At 38.2% G+C, this 13,915-nt stretch overlaps 1 protein-coding gene across 1 annotated transcript; it reads right to left on the bottom strand.

Moving 5' to 3' along the window:
• Positions 1-12,380: 12,380 nt before the first annotated feature.
• LOC125920103 (taste receptor type 2 member 66-like) lies at positions 12,381-13,348 on the bottom strand. The gene has a single exon (XM_049627105.1). The coding sequence runs from the start codon at positions 13,346-13,348 to the stop codon at positions 12,449-12,451; it is 900 nt and encodes a 299-aa protein (XP_049483062.1). The 3' UTR covers positions 12,381-12,448.
• Between the last annotated feature and the right edge of the window lie 567 nt (positions 13,349-13,915).

Here is a 13,915-nt window from a genome sequence, read left to right on the forward strand (position 1 = left end):
CTTTCACGAAGCTTCTGGGAGGTGGGGGAGCAAGACACTGTCCATCTGCCAACTGGTATTCGGCCGGCAAGACACTTGCCGATGGTGTAAAAGCAAACACTTGATAGTTATTCTTCTGAACCAAGACATTTCAATATCCTTTAAAAAAAATTTTTTTAATAGTGATCTGAGTGCAATATCCTTTTTTGGTACCAAATTATTTTATTCTAGAACTTGATCCCGTTATTTTTCTTAATGTGTTTGTTTGTTTGTTTGTTTGTTTATTTTTGAGAGAGAGGGAGACACAGAATCTGAACCAGGCTCCAGGTTCCAGCTCAGATCCCGAGGTGGGCCGGGGGGGGGGGGGGGGGCCTTAATCTCAGGAGCTATGAGATCGTGACCTGAGCCAAAGTTGGACACTTAACAGACTGAGCCAACCAGGTGCCCCCCCCCATTATTTTCTTAAACAGCAGCATTTTGTGTATATGCATTCTGTTTTGTATTTTATACAGTCAACTTGGTAATGAACTTTTTAAAAAATTAATTGGTGTATTGCATCAGGCGTGCAACTTAAGGCTACGTGAAAAAGGGTTATTTGCTCAGTGCGTGCAGATATTTGTGACATGGTTAAATTTTAAATGTGGTGGTGCTTCTGGCTCTCTTGGACTCACGTCAGCCCTAGAGAAAGGATCCTCTGTTTTTCTCCATTTCATGTTCCTGGTTTGATTTTTTGCTACCACTGTGCTGTTCTAAAAATACTATTACACAGCTCATTTCATTTTGTCATTGTCTCCCAAACGAAAGAACTCTCCGTAAATATTTTTGGAAATGTTAAAAAAAAGTAAATAAATACATAAAGGGCGCTTCTCAAGCGGAAGGAATCTGACTCCAGACAAAAAGTCAGAGATAGGGAATCAAGCCTTACCATCTGCTGTTTTTTTCCATCCATGAGTTAAATAAGTCATTCCACCTTTATAGCTGTAGGTGCCTCGTGCTTTCAACTTTTTAAAAGTTAAATTTTGACTCATCACAGCCAGTGGGTGCCCAAGAGGACTCACGGGCTACAGCCAGTGAGCTATACCACGTGACCCAAGGAAAGTCTGCTTTGGGCTCTTCAAGCCCAGGTGTGTCTTGTCCAGGCCCTAATTCCTGAGTGGCAATAGAATTGGATTTCCAACACCTCTATATTTCTCTTTTCTTCCTGAATCTGTGTTCTTATTTACGATTCTAAATGTTGGCCGAATTTGGTTCTGGTTCCAATTTGTGCTCTGCTAATATGTTACTCCTTATTTGTGGCAGCCATGGTGTGCAGATCCTGCCATGGCCCCCATGATTCCTCTTCCCTGTTTGCATCCTGCATAATCCCCTCCTTTTGAGTGTGGCTTTAAGTGTGTGATTTATTTCTAGCTTACAGAATACGGCAAGCATAAAGACATGTTGTGGATACTTAAGATTCCCAGATCAACTGATTTTGAGTTGATTGAAAAGGACTCTATCCTTTATGGGCCTGGTGTCATCAGATTAAGCTTCAAAAGACTATCTGGGCCTCCCTTGAGTGAGACGCTCTTGCTGGCCTCTAAGAAGTAAGCAGCCGTGTGATGAAGTGCTTACAGAAAGGGCCACAAGAAAAAGGTATTCTGCCAACAACATGAATGGACTTGGAAGTGGATTCTTCTCCAGTCAAGCCTGGAGATAAGGACACAGTATCGTCAAAATGTTGATTTCACCTTGGTGAGATCTTGAAGCGGAGAACACAGCTACGCTTTGCCCAGACTCCTGACCCCAAAACACTGTGACATAATAAATGTGTGTACATGTGGTTTTTTAAATCCAGGCCACTAAGTTTCCGGTCATCTGTTGCACAGAACTAACAAGTGAGTACAGTGACAGTGATTCAGAATTTGGTGTGTTGGTCTATTTGATACAGAAGATCTTCCTTCTCTCGGGTGAGACATGTTCCACAGTTTGGTTTGCTAGGTTTTTTTTTTTTTTTTTTAATCTATCTGTTTTGTCTGTTTATGCAAGAATGTATCTTGCATAAAGGAGAGGAGAATGTCTGTATTAGTGAATTTGAAATCTGTGCTAGTGAACTTGTGTCTTCTGTATCTATTCTGTCCTGGGGCTGATGTTGTACCAAGAAACAAGCCCTCTGTCTCTGTTTGCAATTGACACAAGCCTCTGCTTGTTCGTATGGGTATGAAATGTTTACCTACCTCTAGGAATGTTAATAAAATAGATTATAAAGTCTCTTATATGAAGTGGCAGGGGAAGATAGAGATGCCCTTTGGAGCCTTAAAAAGGCCCCTATAAGAGGAAATAGTGTAAGCCCTGAGAAACAATTCTGGGCCTGCCACTGGGCCTTAGTACAGAGTGAATGCTTAACCATGAGCAACCAAGTTACCATGTGACCTGAGCTTCCCATCATGAATGGGTGTTATCTGACCCACTGGGCCATAAATTTGGCCATGGACAGTGACACTCATCATATTATGGAAGTGATATATATGTGATACAGGGCCTAAGCAGGTCCCAAAGGCACAAGTAAGTTACAGGAAAAAGTGGCCAATGCCCATGGTCCCCACGCTGCTACACTCCCTCTGTCTCCCAGCTTCCACCTCTGGCCTCCTAGGGAGTTCTCTCTCATCAGGTGCCAGAGGAAGAAAGGACTTGGGCTCGGTTTACCAATGATTCTATCTGATGTGCAGGTACCACCCAAAAGTGGACACCTGTGACACTACAACCCTTTTCTTGGATATCCCTAAAGGACTGCAGTGAAAGAAATCCTCCCAGTGAAAAGATTCCAAGCAATGTATCTGATTATGTATGCCTTTGCTTGGAAGGAGAAATGGACAGATATTCAATTATATACTCATTCACGGGCTATGCCCAATGGTTTGGCTCGGTGGTCAAGGGCTTGGAATGAACATGATTAGAAAATGATAGTAATCAAAATAGAATGATATTGACATGAAAACAGACGCATAGATCAACAGAACAGAATAGTGAGCACAGAAAGGAACCCATGTATCTATGGAGAATTAACTGGGGACAATGGCACCAAGAATATACAATGTGGCAAGGAAAGTCTCTTCAACAAATGGCGTGGGAAAAACAGGATATTTACACGCAAAAGAATAAAATTAGACTCCAATCTAACACCATACATAAAAACTAACTCAAAATGGCTTAAATATTGAACATAACTCTGAAACCATAAAACTCCTAGGGGGAAAAAAAAACTATCGAGAATAAGCTCCTTGACAGTGGTCTTAGCAAAATGATTTTTTGGATTTGAGACCAAACAAAGGCAACAGAGACAAAAAGAAACAAGTGAGACTATCTAAAACTAAAACTCTTCTGCACAGCAGAGGAGTCCATCAACAAATGAAAATACAACCTATGAAATGAGAGAAGTCACAGATCTGATGAGAAGTTAATATCAAAAATATCCAAGGCACTCATACAAATCAATAATCTGGTTTTAAAATGCAAAAAGCTGTTGAATAAACCTTTTTTTTCCCCCAAAGAAGACATACAAATGGCCAACAGGTCCATTTTAACAGGTTGAAAAGGTGCTCAACATCACTAATCAATAGGGAAATTCATATCAAAACCACAATGAGATATCACCTCACACCTGTTAGAAGTGTTATCAAAATCACAAGAGGGGTGCCTGAGTGGCTCAGTTGTTAAGCATCTGACTCACTTTTGGCTCAGGTTATGATCTCACAGTTTATGAGTTCAAGCCTCACATCAGCACGGAGCCTCCTTGGGATTTTCTCTCTCCCCCTCTCTCTCTGCTTCTTCCATGTGTGTGAGCACATGAGTGCTCTCTCTCTCTCAAAATAAATAAATAAACTTAAAAAAGTGACAATACATAAGTTCTGGAAAGAATATAGAGAAAAAGGAATGCTTATATACTTGGTAGAAATGTAAACTGGTACGGCCACTATGGAAAACAGACCACTGTAAAACAGAATGGAGTTTCCTCAAGAAATTAAAAATAGGGGCGCCTGGGTGGCTCAGTTGGTTAGGCGACCGACTTCGGCTCAGGTCATGATCTCACGATTGGTGAGTTCGAGCCCCGCGTCGGGCTCTGTGCTGACAGCTAGGAGCCTGGAGGCTGCTTCAGATTCTGTGTCTCCCCCTCTCTCTACCCCTCCCCTGTGCATGCTCTGTGTCTCTCTGTCTCTCAATAATAAAAAAAAAAACGTTAAAAAAATTTTTTTAAGAAATTAAAAATGGAACTACCATAATATTCAGCATTCTCATTTCTGGGTATATATCCAAAGGAAACAAAATCCTTATATTCACTGCAATATTATTCACAATAGCCAAGGTATGGAAATAACCTAAGCATCTGTTAACACATCAGTGAATAAAGAAAATGTGGTAAGTATATGTATAATGGAATATTACTCTGTCTTTAAAAAGAAAGAAATCCTACCAATTGTCATAACATAGATGGACCTTGAGGGCATTATGCTAAGTGAAATGAGCCAGACAAAGGTAAATGATGTATGCTATCACTTCTACGAGGAATCTAAAAAGAAAACGCAAATCCTTTGAAACAGAAAGCATAAAAGTGGTTGGCAGGGCCTGGGGGTGGGGGAAATGAGGACACGTTGCTAAAATGGTGCAAACTTTCAGATATGAGATGAACAAGTTCTGAGGATATAAAATATAGCATGTATCAACTGTAGAATTGATAATACCGTATTGTGTAATTGATTTCGCTAATAAGATAGATCCTAAACTTTTTCATCAAAGAAAAGGTAACCATATGAAATGATGAATCTATTAATTTACTTGATTGTGGGAATTCTTTTGTATATAAAAAGATCATGTTGTATACCTTGAACATATTACAATTTTATTTGTCAGCTTGATCTCAATAAAGCTGGAAACAAATTTAAATCAATCAATAAATTTTTTAAAAAGTAAAGGGTCATGAAAATATTTTCCACACATGACTTCAAAATTTCTAGGAGCCATAATTGCACTATGTTTTCTATTATTCCTCTATTTGAATGAGGCTGTTTGCTGTGCTTATCCTGTCATTTCAGCTCTCTGTGTTACATCTTTACCAGGTAAATAATTTGTCTCTTAAACTCTTTGATTACCAAATTAAGAAGAGACATAGCCAAACAGGATGTAGATTATAAGATCCTAGAATTCAAGAATAATGCTCTAACTGCAGTGAACTGCATTGGACTTTGGAGGATGGTCAGTTAGGAATGAGCCTCTTTTGTACATGGGAGGAGCCTGAATAATTTACCCAAGGTAAACCAGGGTGGCTTACCTCATTTTCCAGAAATTCTTTAACCCTCACTGTAGCTATACCCTTTGGATAGTAATTTTGCAGTATATTCTACTATCAGTGAGGGAACCACCTTGCCCGTTGGCTTGGAGCTTGATCATGGAAAATTGCTTTGATGAATTGAGAATTAATAGATTGAGACAGTAAAGATTTAAAATGGCTCCTACACTGGGGTCCAGCCCAGTCTTACTCTTGTTCAAGCACCACAAGAACATGAACAGGCTGGTGCACCGGTTCCGGGAGGAGACACTTCACGGAATCAAATTTTCCCAGCAATATCCAACCGAAACTGACAACCGAACAAACTGTACCTGGTCCCCAGATATATACAGAGTTCATTTAAAAATCATTGAAATAGCTGTTTCTTTCAATATAATTTCCTCTTTTCCTCTGGCTCTTTATGAGGTTTTCTCTGGATCTTTGGATTCTTGTGGTGTTTGTAAGTTAGATTGTTTTTGTTGTCTTGTCTGGGGTTCAGTGATTTCTTAATCAATGGATTGAAACATGTTACTCATTTTGGGGAAACTCAGCAATATTGTTTTCCACCCGTTTTCTCTCTTATATATTCCAGAACTCCAGACAGTGTTAGACTTTCTGACAGTAGCCTTCCTGTGTCTTACCCACCCACTAGCCTGGATTTTCCATTTATTTGGCCCTTTATGCTCCATACTGGGTATTATCTTCCCTTTCACTAATTCTCTATTCCACTGTGCTTAATTGGTTGTTAAATACGTGTATTGAATTTTTTGTCTTGATTATTCATTTTGTCGGTCTTACGGTTTTAGTGATAAGAAGAATTTCTTGCTCTGCTTCTAAAAGTATCTTCTATGGGGAAACTGAATAAAATACTCATAATACTACGATCTTAAAGAAAGTTTTCCTTTTCGGTAGTGTTGAGAGAAAAATGGTAACAATTCCTTCTTATCCCAAACTTTGGTCACAAAATAGATAAAATCGTGGTGTAGTCATTCTCCAAGTTGAAAGAAACTGGTAATGACTATCATGTGAGTAGCTTTCCTTGGATGACAGCTTATCTACTTCTGGGTCATCACCAGAGGCTGTCCTTATGAGGAAAGTCAAGAAGCAGAACTTGGATCTCCAAATGCCACTCAAATAAGCAAAATATAATACATAGTCACAAGGACACCATCCTCTTACAAGGCTTCATTTTTCAGTAGTCCTTTTACTTCTAATGTTAGAGATAGGTCTCTGTGCATTTACGCTGTGGTTTTCAAAGCAACTGTAAATAATTTGCTCAAGTAATACACCTAAACTAAAGAACACTCAATTTATGAAGGTATTCAGCTGAACTTCAACTTTGCCATTTACTAAGTTACCTGCAGGATCTTTAGGAAATTACTTAGACGTCATCCAACTTACATATGTAAACATGTCAAATACAAGTCATTAAATGAGATATATAACGATGGTGGTGGTGGTGGCTAAATGGGAGAACTCTAACTGATAGGTCCTTCTTCATCCAGTTTTCCAAGTGACAAGAGTCCAGTGTGATGGGATAGTGCTACCAATATTCTCCATGGTCTTATGATACTTCTTGTATCGTTCTCAGAATTGAGACTTGCTTGAAAAAACATTTTACCTACTACTTAATCAAGAATAACTAAAAACTAAACATATTTATGGTGATTTGCTTGCTAGTTTTTCCTTTACTTCTTTCTAAAAATTATGGAAAAATGCCCTAGGAAAAAATTATGGAAAAACAAGCATGGTACTTTCCTATGGACACGTATATAGCCTCTATATAATAATACAACATACAATCTTTCCTTCATATTTTAATAGCATCATTAGCAAGCAAAATTCTACCACCTGCTTGTTTGCATGCTACTGTGATTAAATCTAGGTTCTTTTATTACAGGAGTCAAAGTAGCACTACATACATACAAACATAGCCAAACACTACACTGAATATGTATTATGCTTTACAAATTTACCTTTTCAGGACTGTCTTTTTTTGCTCTAAAAAACAGCTAAAAAACATCATAGATCCAATTCGTTCATTTTCCCTGTTGTATAGTATCCTCTTGTATCAGTATGCCATAATTTATTTACCCATTTTGTCATAATGGACATTTGTATGACCTCTCAATTTCAGCTATTAAGAAAAATAGTAATATGCATATTTTTGCATATATATATATATATATATATACATACCCTGGTGCACAAGTACTAAAGATTATGGGGCTTTGAATCGAAGTGTGATTAATATGTCTTAGGAAATGCATCTTCACTTTGATTACATAATTCCCCCCTACTGCACAAAGTGGTTGTTTCCAGTTTATAATCTTATGAATACTGCGTGAAATATCCCATTGCTTCAGACCCTTTCCAAAATTAGTGACATCAGACTAATGTTTATACCTTTATATTTATATAAACTATAATTACGCTTATATTAACATTTTATATTTTGTAATCCTTTTTCTATTCTAATTTTTAATTTATCTGAAGTTCAAAAAATTGTTATTCTTTTCCCTTCCTATGACTGTGATTACATATATCTCTTCATATTGCATTGTATATGATATACATTTGTTAATATTCCATTATAGTTTTATAACATTTCTTCCTTGTGTCTCAAAGCATCTTTTGTTACCAGCACGTGTTACTATGCAGAGATATTTCCTTTAATCAAACATTCTATCAGATCACTTTGAGAAAATAGGATTAGGTAACAGCATGGTGTAAGGGAAACTTCAGTGCTTTTTCACATCTGAAGGGACCTGATCAAAGAAATGTTGAAATTCAGAATGAACCTACTAGGTCTTTCTGTGAAGGTATTTTCTCTTAGAATACAGAAACTGCTTTCAATCTTATCTATAAAGCTAAATGTATTAGTTTTCTCAGAGAGAATTTAAGGTGCCACAGTAGTCTCAGGTCTCTGTCTCAGCTTGCTGTTTCCCTGAATCAGAGTGAGCAGCCTGAGTGAAAGATAGTTGAAATCACCACGACAAACATCTTGGCCTGATTGATATCTATGCACCTTAAGAAAGATCCAACTTGCTGTTCGAGTGGGAATAAGTAAATGATGAAGAGGAGGAAGAAGATTGTCACCATTTTCATGCCCCTTTGACAGACCTCTGCTGGAGTCCCTCAAGCCCATCAGGTTGAGCTGCAAATTCTCGGTGTCTCACCAAGAACGGAAATAAAAGGAGCAAGGAGGTCAGGGACAGGAGAAAGGGATAACTTAGGTCAAGTTAGGAAGCAGACGCCATTTAAGACAGAAAGGTGTCCTTATGTCTTAATGCAAAGTCATGTTTCCTTCATGTACTTTAAAGGTATTCATCCACAACTCACCACAACGCACCACGACTCATCCGGCATTAAGAGGTTACCAGACTACAAGAACAAAGGCTCCAGGAAAAGCACGAGACCCATTCTGTTCTCTCTCCACTTCAGCCAGATGAAAAAGAAGTGGGACGAACTTGGCTACCTTAAGGAAGCAGGAAATGCTTAGGCAGGTGGCAAACCAGGTAGCTAAGTGATCCATTAGTGCCCAAAGAATAGTAATCACTTTAGCTAGTTTACCAGTGACATATGGATGTGGAGACAACCCCCTCATAATGACTCAAACAGTGACCCACTGTTGAGTGATTCTGGTAGCTGGTAAGGATAGCCAAGCTAGGAAGGATGAAATCAGCTGGTAAGACTTTCCCATTTGTGACCCACTCAGTGCCGTTTGCCCATCCAATGAACCCATCTCCCTGCATTCCTGAGAGGATTTCTGCTGCCCCTGTCAGAAAGGAGATCTGATTCCAACTGACATTTCCATGAAAATATTTCTGATGTGGTGCCTCACTGTCAGCTTCTAGTTAGACAGTTGCAGGTTGACATCCATTTATAGCTATTTTCATTATTATTCCAGAAAGGACAGCCAAAATTCTGCTATGTGATATAGTTTCAGAGATCTTCACAAAGGAATAGTTCACTCTATTGATACCATATCCCGGTGCTAAACCAAACAGTTCTAGGAAGAGATACAAAGCTTCCTAAATAACCCTCTTATTATTTATAGTCAGCTACTATCTAATTCCCAGAGTAAATGCTAATCAATGTCCACTTTTCGGTGGTACTGGCTGAAAATGCCCATTTGTGTTAATGACTACATGCAAGGTATGAAGTCAGGTTGCAAATATAAGAGAGATTATTTGCCACTAATTTCTACTTTCATCTTCCCTGAGCCATTCCTCTGAATGCAAATATTTTAGATTTTGAATAGAAATTGCTAGAAAAAAAATTTTTATATAACTCAGTCATTATTCATCACTCATTGAATAAGATCCTTCTACCAATCAAGTATGTTTGCTGATTCAATATCATTTAGAGGAATAATTTAATAAAATTATTTATAGTTCAAAGAGCACACCCAAGTTCTAGAGCAAATAACTATAAATAATTAGTGCATAATATTGTAAGAGCTAAATCGGAAGTTACAAGCAACGTGCACTGGGAATATACACGAGGAAGCTGCAAATGCTACAGTGCATGATCACTTATGGTGTTATGAGGATAGAAACATTTAGCTGAACTTGAACTCTTTAGGGTGTATGAAGAAATAGAAAAACAGAACAGATATTCGAGACTGATCTAAGAGCATGTATCAATTATCCAAGCGACATAAGCAAGCTACACCATGCTTCTAAAGGAGGAACCTGTTTGTTTTACGATAACTTATTGGCTATTTCGGTTGGAATGGTACTAAGTGCCCTGCGACATGTCTTAAATTCCATGTCACCTGCCTTCTGGGCTATAGAGAGGCTATGTTTCCCAGCCTCCCTTATAGACAGTTACCGCAATGTGACCGAAAACTGAACAATGTCGTAGGAGTGAAAATCATTTACATAGGAGTGCATCATTTACAGGCCCGTCCCAACAAAATCTCCCCGTGAACAGTTCTCCATACACCTCTTTCATCCTGGCTGTCAGGAATGGGGATGACTCCAAGGCGATCCCAACCACATGTTAAAGATGGAATCCTTTTGATCAGTCTGATTCCCTGGATAACTGTATAGAGAGAGCTCCTCAAACACATCAGTACTGTGAAAAGAGCAATTTAAATCTGCATTATGTATGAGTCACTTTTATGTTTGGAGCCTATTTGTGGCAGCATTTTGTCTTCCCAGTCTAATACAGAAATTGGAACTGAAAGTGTGCAGTTTCATTTAGACGATCTGAATAGTGAAGAAACAGAACCAAGAAATCCGTGCATCCTGCAGATTTTTGTGGTGGATTTTGTTTTCATTGGTTTTCCAGCCATAGTATAGCTTTATTCACCCATTTCTTTGGTCATTCGCATATCATTTGGAGCAACTATTCTATGGGCCAGCTTTATATCCTGAGGAGTCAGCAGGAAACATCATAGACATGATCTACACATTACATTGTTCATATTTTACTGGGGCAGACAGATTATTAAAAACAAATGAATAAATCAGATATAGAAGTAATTTATTGGAGTTTTGATAACGTTAAAATTTCATAATGTAAGAATTATTACAGACCTCCTGAACAAGGTTACACATTTCTTTCTTATAACAGAATGTTATTAATAACATCTCCACACATTATTTCATCAATTTCCACAAGATTCTAATAAAACAAATATTGAAGATATTCCTGATATTTATTACACACATATAATAAATACTATTTTAGTATATACAGAAGGATAATTATGTATCATAATTTTTAAACATTTATTTAGTTTTGAGAAAGAGAGAGAGAGAAGGGGAGGGGCAGAGAGAGAGGGAGAGTCAGAATCCCAAGCAGGCTCCACACTGTCAGCGCAGGGTCTGATGCAGGGCTCAAATAACGAAACGATGAGATCATGACTTGAACCGAAACCGAGAGTCAGATGCTTAACTAACTGAGCCACCCAGGTACCCCCATATTATTTTTTTTACTATTCTTATAATGAACATATTTTTAAGACAAGGAACAGCTGAGTCTTGTTATTTGAAGCTTAAGAGAAACTTTTAGGTGGCAAGATGGAAAAAATAATTGGCAGTTCAGAGATTCAAAGACGAAAACTGAACAATTTGAGATCAGACCTCAACTTCCAAAAAGGTCTTCTTAATTCACAAACCGTAAGAAATGACTTTCCTAGTGGCATATCGGAACATAGAAGCGTTGAAAGCAAGTCACGATCATTTTTTTCTTTCTCATCCCTACTGCAGAACTTGATTTTTTCTCTGAGATGTTACCTACTTGTATTAATCTAATATTCTTTAGCTTTGTCTCTTATACACATATGTGAAATTTATTCTAAGTATAAGTGTCACTCTTGAATTTTATTGTGTGCATCTTTTTCTAATAAAGCTCTGATGGCTCTCTATTAACCATGACAAATTTATGATGGAATAATACCTACCCCAAACACTCATCCTCACTCTGTGATTTACAATCCAATATCATTACCATCCAAAAGACCGAAGATCCAAACAATAGAATCTAAACACACCGTGGTACATATGCATGGATCTAATTACAATGGAAAAGAGCAATTATTTCCTGAGATTAAGTTGTCATTCTTAACAATGCATAAATATAGATTATAAACTCTTAAACCAGAAAATAATAACGTAGAATATGTATATGAAATACACATTGCTTCATAATCCTGAGGAATTTCTTACAATATTTCGTATAATTAGATTGCTTACCTGAAAAAATCAGCTAATGAAATGATAATCATATAATTTTTCTTATATTTTTCACAAACACATCTGCATATACTTTTGTGATATGCTTAAATAAAAGGCTTTCTAAGGTAAACCTTTGGAAATTACTCCATGATATACTCATTAGAAAAAGAGGTAAGAAGTATACTTTTTCTTAATGTTTACTTATTTTGAGAGAGACAGAGACAGAGCATGAGCAAGGGAGGGTCAGAGAGACAGAAACACAGAATCTGAAGCAGGCTCCAGGCTCTGAGACATCAGCACAGAGCCCAATGCGGGGCTCAAACCTATGAACCGCGAGATCATGACCTGAGCCAAAATCAGAGGTCTAACCGACTGAACCACCCAGGTGCCCCCAAAAGAGGTAAGAAGTATAAAATGTTATGGGCTCCATCAACTGGTTTTCTCCTAGAAGACACACAATGCTCCTCTTTGTTTCTTTCAGTCAGCACTTCAGCTGCCACAGAAATGACAGAAAGGCCTGTCTTAGCTTCTTGTTTCCCCAAATCAGCATCAACGAGTGGATTGAAGGATATAGGATTCCAATAACCTGGCAAAGGAGGAAGCCGAACTCGTTCTGCAGCCAATTAGAACTCCAAATTGTGATCGTCAGAGTAAAGAAGTAACCGGCAAAGAACAAGAGAAAGGAGACCACAGTCTGCATGGTTCTTATGTGGACCTTGGTGCTGGGATCTTGGGATCCCTTATCACAGAGCTGCATCCTCTTGAGATGTTTCCAGAGGGAAAAGATCAACAGCACAAAAGACATCAGGGACATACCAAAGGGTATGAAGTTTGCTAGTGTGAATATAGTCCTATTTGAGAGCTGTAAAATGTCCCTCAATTTGGTCTTCCTAGTGCCGTTTCCTTCATATACCTCAGTCTGCACTTTCTCATGTACGCTCACCACCACAACATGAAAAACCAAAAAGAACAAGGACCCCAACAGAATCACAAGAACTATGCTTTTAACTCTCCACTTGAGGCGAAGGAAAATACGGCTGGAGAAGTTGGCTATTTTGAACAAATAAAATATGCTGAGGCTAGTAGCCAGCCAGATGCTAAAATGATTGCTTACTGTCCAGGCAATTTGAAAAATAATTCTTACTTCTAAGCTATAGAAATCTGGATTGAACAAAGTTGCATACCAATTTATTATCATTACCCAGAGCAAACCAATTCTGGAGACAGCCAGAGCAGCGAGAATGTGATCAACTGAGGAGATCTTTTGTCTCTTGGTCCAGTCAATGAAGTTCACCAGTGCTATGAAGCCATTGGCAAAATTTCCTAGGAGAAATTCTATTATTACCACGATGGAAAAAATGCTCGGTAGTGCAGTTACCATGTCCAGAAAGGAAAACAAACAAAAAATCTAAGTCTAATGTCTGATGTCACTGGTTGTGCACCTGATCTCTAAGTGTGCAGTAAAGTTCTCGTTTCTTTTAAATTCTGTGACCAATGTCAAGCAGGAAAGCACCAGGGTAGGCCAGTAGATGAGCTCAGTGCTGTCCTGATGAAAACCCTTGTTATTCCCAAATGGCTAAAGTGACTCCCACTCGTACACTGTGTGTCCTTGCCATGGTTGGATTATTTCATAACTGGTGTTGAGGTGAAAGCTGGGTTCACATTTGTTAACATGCAAATAAGGACATATTATTTGCAACTTTTTCCTTGTTTAACTTTTCCATAATTTGTGTTCACCAACTGTAGTTGTTAGATAGTAAAATTTAAAACTCCAATATGTAGAACAAACAGTGAATGTCCACAAGCTATTTCATGGAGCTGGGTCATAGCTACGGTCTACAGTGCTATGGACTTATTATTACTTTTTTAATGCCAGATGTACATAGGAAGAATTCAAGCTTTTCCTATCAAAAGCATCCGGAAAAGACAGACAATTCTCTCCAAAAGC

This window comes from Panthera uncia, chromosome B4 (assembly GCF_023721935.1).
Source record: "Panthera uncia isolate 11264 chromosome B4, Puncia_PCG_1.0, whole genome shotgun sequence".
In the NCBI taxonomy this organism is placed as follows: domain Eukaryota; kingdom Metazoa; phylum Chordata; class Mammalia; order Carnivora; family Felidae; genus Panthera; species Panthera uncia.